This window comes from Cololabis saira, chromosome 10 (assembly GCF_033807715.1).
Source record: "Cololabis saira isolate AMF1-May2022 chromosome 10, fColSai1.1, whole genome shotgun sequence".
Classification (NCBI taxonomy): Eukaryota; Metazoa; Chordata; class Actinopteri; order Beloniformes; family Belonidae; genus Cololabis; species Cololabis saira.
Genome location: NC_084596.1, coordinates 8,791,279 through 8,797,732, shown reverse-complemented (window position 1 = coordinate 8,797,732; position 6,454 = coordinate 8,791,279). Strand labels below are relative to the sequence as shown.

Below are 6,454 nucleotides of genomic sequence, written 5' to 3'. Positions count from 1 at the left end.
ACATCTAAACGCAGACAAAAAATAGACGCAGACAATGGTTAATAAATACAGTGAATATATATACAGTGAATACATGAGATAGCAGCAACATTTTTGACAAATGGTCAACTCATTTAGTGAGTCATGTCAGTCCATGTTTTCTCCCCCTACTTGATTTAGGAGTGGAGACCACAGTTCACGGAACATTTGCTCTCGTCCGTGTCCTTTGAGAGTTAACCTCTCCAATGGGAGGAATTGTATTATTTGTTCTTTGAACATTTCAAGGGTGGGCAGCTGTTCCCCTTTCCAAAGTAGAAGAATACATTTTTTTTGCGTAATATGTTATCGTAATTAGCAGTCTGTATTTCTTTGAGTCCATTCGTATTTCTGGCAGTTCATTTAATAAATAGGCACCTGGGGATAAATCAAATTGTGTCGTCAATGCAGCTTTTGTAAATGAGTGGATAGAGTTCCAAAATCCATTTCATTTTTCACAATACCAGAACATATGCGCAAAAGTACCTTTATTGGTTTTACATCTGGGACAGTTTGGTTAATTGTCATTTGAAATTTTATTCATTTTTACTGGTGTTAAATAAAATTTATGAATTAATTTAAAGTTGGTTTCTTTAATTTTGTTACTTGTAAATGGAAAGTGTATTCTGTCACGGATATTAAGCCAAATGTTTTCATCAAATTTAATTGCCAAGTCAGTTTCCCAGATCTCCAATAAAGGTAAAAAAGATGAATGACATTCTTTTGATAGTATGTCATATACCACATTCGCCACATTCGATCCTGACCAATTAGATCGTCACATCGTTCTGATCAGGGTGCGCTTGTTTTACTCACAGACTCTCCCCACAGGAGGCTTCAGTTATTTATTTGACTTTAAGTCATTAAACAACTAATTCAGTAAAAGAACAAATGCTTTTTATTAAAACAAACATAGACCAAAACTTTTTGGGGTTATTTTGGTTTCTGGAGCCCCCTGCAGGTCAGTGGTGGTATCACACTGCTGCAAACGCGGGGGAAGGGTTAGCTAACGCGCTAACACAGCGCTCCACGTGGATTTATTTACCATCTGAAAACTCGTTTAACCTGAACAAAAAACAGAAGCAGAAAGGAATGTGGCTCGAGGCGCAGCGACATTCTCCTCCACACCAAGCTAACAGAAGCTAAAGGTTTGTAGCTGCTGCTCGTGTCTTTAGCAGCTAAACTTCACTGTAATGCAGTAAATGTGGAAGTTATTACAAGTTATTACAAGTTAGGTGGTTTATATTTGATGAAGTTGGAGAAATAGATGGGCCGGCAGCATCTGTTGTTTACGACCAACTCTCTCGGATCTGAACTCTGAACATGTGTGTGTGTACGTGCATGTGTGGGTACGTGCATGTGTGTGTGTGTGTGTGTACGTGCATGTGTGGGTGTGTGTGTGTACGTGCATGTGTGTGTGTGTGTGTATGTGCATGTGTGTGTGTAAGTGCATGTGTGTGTACATGCATGTGTGGGTGCGTGCATGTGTGTGTGTGTGTGTACATGCATGTGTGTGGGTGCGTGCATGTGTGTTTGTGTGTGTGTGTGTGTGTGTGTGTGTGTGTGTGTGTGTGTGTGTGTGTGTGTGTGTGTGTGTGTGTGTGTGTGTGTGTGTGTGTGTGTGTGTGGTGACCAAGTCTCATGGGATTCAAAATGGCGGACAGGTCTTGTCTCATCCAGTGAAAACAAATTCAGAGGTTTTATGGCCAAGATAAGACTGTGACTGTGTGTGTGTGTGTGGGGGGGGGGGGGGGGGAGGAGGAAGGAAGAGAGGAGGAAAGTAAAAACCCAAGACACTAGAATAACTTCTCACCACCAGAAAACCAAGTTCTTCTGATGTTTCCCACACAGAGACGCACCAGTGTGAAACTTCACACGTGCGCTCTGGTCATTCAACTGGGAAATGAGGACGTTTTTTTTCTGTTGTGGAAGAACATTTCATCAAGATCCAGCAATGTGGAAGCAACAGTAGACCAACGATAAAATAAACAAACACACTTAAACTCTCTCTCTCACAGTTGTGATGGGATCAGCGGTCCGGCTCACAAAGTACTAAACTAGTTAAATGTGTTAACGAAGTTTCTCTGCCCAGACACAAAACAGCCTCTAATAATAAGACACATGTCAGACAGGTAAACTATTGAGTAATCATTTTATTTTAAGTATTTAAACATAGTAACATTCAATTATTTTACATTCTGCATCCTTAATAATATTAACTTTCATATCCAGCAACAACAAAAGTTTTTAATAACATCCTTTACCTCAAAAACCTTTTCCTAAATTGTAAATGACGAGACATTTTGGGGCATTTTCATGATTCAACAAATACAACATGAATCCCAAACTGGAGGGAAAGTGTTTAAACACGTGACTTCTTTCCTCTTTAAAAACCTCTTTACGTGTCATGCAATCATCTTCCTGTAGGGGGCGGTGTGACGTCACTCCCGAGACTCCTGATCTTCACTGTTTCCAGGTCCTGAGGTTGCAGACGTGAACCAGGATACAATGTTCAGGACAGAAAGTTACAGAAAGAGCAGAAACACTAAAAAAAAAGAAGTAAAACATAAATATTGTAGATGATCAAATGTGAACAGAAGTCTGTCTGGATGAATGCTGAAGGAAAACCTGACACTGCACCGCTGGAGAGTGGAGGTCAGGAAAACAGGACTGTGGAGGTTTCAGGCCTCTTTTCTGAGTGAAGTCTGGCCAGAACAAGAGCAGTAAAACCAGTAAAGACACATATAAATCCAGAAATATGATCTGTTGTGAACATGAACTCTGGACTTTGGGATGTTTCAGGAGGAAATCTGTCTCTGTTTGACTTGAATATTAGATTCATGTTTTCTCCCTCAGATCTGAGTCAAATCCTGGAATGAAGACTGAAGAAAACATTTTGTTGGAGTCCATGAAGTGGAAGAAAAGAGAAATACAACATAGAAACACATCCAAACTAACAGTTAACAACAATTACAACACAGGCTTATTTCTGTGTTTTTATACTGAAATAAAAGACGTTAATAATATGAATATTCCATCCCTACATCCATCAGAGTTTGAGACGTTCATCTCTGAGAAGAAAAGAAAATCAATACAAACTGAGATGAAAACATGAAAAGGAAACAAGTTCATTTGAGTTTACAGAACTCAGCTGAGTCTCCAGGATCGTAGTAAAGACAAACTCCAGCGTAGAGCGGCTGAGTGAAGGTGGTCTGGACTCTGTGGAGGAGGGTCATGGTTTCAGAGACGCTGTAGAAGGACAGAACACCTGCTCTGTGATCCAGGTAAACTCCTATTCTGGAGGTCTCAGGACCTGAGATGAAGGATTTTATGTTGTTGTACGTAAATTCATATCCGTCTGAGTCACAATATAGTGACCAAGATTTGTCATTATTTCCAAATAAACTTTCATCCCCTGATCTGCTGATATTCCTGTATGAAACTGCTACAACAACTAACTCTGCTTTCTTCTCCACCTCCCAGTAATGACATCCAGTCAGACTCTCTCTACTCAGGGCCTGAGAATGTGTAGTGAATCTGTCTGAATGATCTTCTTCCTTTAAAGTCACCTTTCTGTTCTCCTCTGACAGTAACAGCTCTGTGTCTGCTGTGTTTGGATCCAGAGTGATTTCAAATGAATATTTCAAGAATCCAGCTCTGCTCTTTGGTTCTGGTTGTGGTTGTGGTTGTGGTTCTGGTTCTGACAGTAAAACATCCACCTCAGTGATGGTCAGTGAGATGTTTGTCCACGTGTCTCTCAGGATGTCCTGTAGTCGACCTCTGACCTCTGACACAGCTGCTGTCACATCCTGAAAGTAGGTGAGAGGACGGATGCTGATGCTGGAGGAGTGTGTGGACTCACTGAGTGGTGACAGTGAGGGGTAGTTGTGGAGAAACTGGTTGTGGTCCTCGGTGTCTGAGAGCTGCTTCATCTCAGCGTCTCTCCTCTTCAGGTCAGTGATCTCCTGCTGCAGCTTCTCCTCCAGCTCTCTGACTCTCCTCACTTCAGTTTCCTGCTGGGATCTGATCTGCTGCTTCACACCAGAGCTTCTTTTCTGGAGGAGAGAGATCAGCTCAGTGAAGATCTCCTCACTGTCCTCCACTGTTTTATCAGCAGACTGATTGATGGCCTCCACCTCCTGCTGAAGCAGCTTCACATCTTTCTCTCTGTCCTGGATCTTCTGCTGGATTTGTTGTTGACTCACCTCCATCTCTCTCTGCCTCTCAGTCCTTTCGGCTGCAACTGAGACTGTGTCGTGGCCTTTATGTTCATCCACAGGGCAGAGATAACAGATACACTTCTGATCGGTACGACAGAACATCTTCATCACCTCATCATGACGGGGGCAGATGTTGTCCTGCAGGTTCTTGGAGGGATCCACCAGCTTGTGTTTCTTGAATGTAGATGAATCATGATGAGGTTGAAGGTGATTCTCGCAGTAAGAGGCCAGACAGACTAAACAGGACTTGACAGCTTTCAGTTTTCTCCCAGAGCAGACATCACAGGCCACATCTTCAGGTCCAGCATAGCAGTGATCAGCAGGAGCAGCTTGGAGTCCAGTCTTCTTCATCTGCTCCACTAAATCAGCTAAAATGGTGCTTTTCACCAGCACAGGCTTCGGTATAAATGTCTTTCTACACTGAGGACAGCTGGGGAGTTTCTTCTCTCCTTCATCCCAGTACTTGTTAATACAGTTCATACAGTAACTGTGTCCACAGGGAATAGTCACCGGATCCTTTAAAACCTCCAAACAGATCGAACAAGAAAAGGTTTCCTGGTCCAGCTGAACTCCTTTCTGTGCCATTTCTCCTCTCGATAACTGAGACTGAGACAGTTTTACTTCCTAAAACATGAAACTAGTCTGAGAACCAGGAATCACGTGGTCCGACTGAATCTGCTGGTTTGAGAGCAGGAAGAAGAGGGAGGTTCATCAGTATCAGATTACAGGAAGAGAATGAACTCTGGATTTAACCCTTTTATATCAGACATCAGTTTAGAAGTAAACAACTTTTTACCTCAACCCGTATTCAGAAATAATAATAAATGCAATTTAGGTTTAATTTCAGAGAGATTAATTACTTTATAGTTCATAATCTTTTACATTTCACATGAACAGACTTAATGTAGCATTTATAGATGAAACCAGATGAACTCTGCCACGTTGCACTGATGGACACACCACAAACATGGTGTTCGTTATGGACAAACTGTGACTCGCACAGAAGTCCAACAACAAAGCACCATTCGGGTTCAGATTGGGGAGGCCGTTCCTCCCAATCACGCCTCTCCAGGTATCACTGTCATTGCCCACGTGAGCGTGGAAGTCCCCCAATAGAACAATGGAGTCCCCAGTTGGAGCACTATCAAGTACCCCTCCCAGGGACCCCAAGAAGGCCGGGTACTCTGCACTGCTGTTCGGCCCGTAGGCACAAACAACAGTGAGAGACCTTTTCCCGACCCGAAGGCGCAGGGAAGCGACCCTCTCGTTCACCGGGGTGAACTCCAACACATGATGACTGAGCTGAGGGGCTATAAACAAGCCCACACCAGCCCGCCGCCTCTCACCCTGGGCAACTCCAGAGTAGTGGAGAGTCCAGCCCCTTTCAAGGAGCTGGGTTCCAGAGCCCAAGCTGTGTGTGGAGGTGAGCCCGACTATCTCTAGCCGGTATCTCTCAACCTCACGCACAAGCTCCGGCTCCTTCCCCCCCAGCGAGGGGACATTCCATGTCCCCACTGTGAGGCTTTTGGTCCAGGGATTGGGTCGTCCCCGCCACGACTGCTACCCAATCCACATGGCACCGGCTTGTCATGGACCTTCCTGTGGGTGGTGGGCCCACGGGAAGGCGGGCCCACGTTGCCGTTTCGGGCTGAGCCCGGCCGGTTTCCCACAGGCAAAGACCCGGCCACCAGGCGCTCGTCTTCGAGCCCCAACCCCAGGCCTGGCTCCAGGGAGGGGCCCCGGTGACGCCGATCCGGGCGACGTAACGGTCCTTGTTCTCTTCCTCCTCATGATAAGCTTGTGAACCGCTCTTAGTCTGGCCCGTCACCCAGGACCTGTTTGCCATGGGAGACCCTACCTACATGGCGCCAAGAGACTTTTCTTTAAGTTGCAACATGATACAGGTGCGTACCGATTTTCGTGGATGTACGTCAAACGGTATTGTGGGGCTTGAGGCACAAAGTTTTTTCTGTATGGAGTATATGCGTTAGCGTCATGAGTTAGCATCATGAGTAAACATCTTGAGTTAGCATCATGACTTAGCATCATGAGTTAGCATCATGAGTTAACATCATGAGTTAGCATCATGCGTTAGCATCATGAGTTAGCATTATGAGTTAACATCATGAGTTAGCATCATGCGTTAGCGTCATGAGTTAGCATTATGAGTTAACATCTTGAATTAACATTATGAGTTAGCATTGTAGGAACAAAAAGGC

At 44.3% G+C, this 6,454-nt stretch overlaps 1 protein-coding gene across 1 annotated transcript; it reads right to left on the bottom strand.

Moving 5' to 3' along the window:
- Window positions 1–3,143: 3,143 nt before the first annotated feature.
- Window positions 3,144–4,860, bottom strand: LOC133451829 (tripartite motif-containing protein 16-like). Its single transcript, XM_061730972.1, has one exon. The coding sequence runs from the start codon at window positions 4,818–4,820 to the stop codon at window positions 3,144–3,146; it is 1,677 nt and encodes a 558-aa protein (XP_061586956.1). The 5' UTR covers window positions 4,821–4,860.
- Between the last annotated feature and the right edge of the window lie 1,594 nt (window positions 4,861–6,454).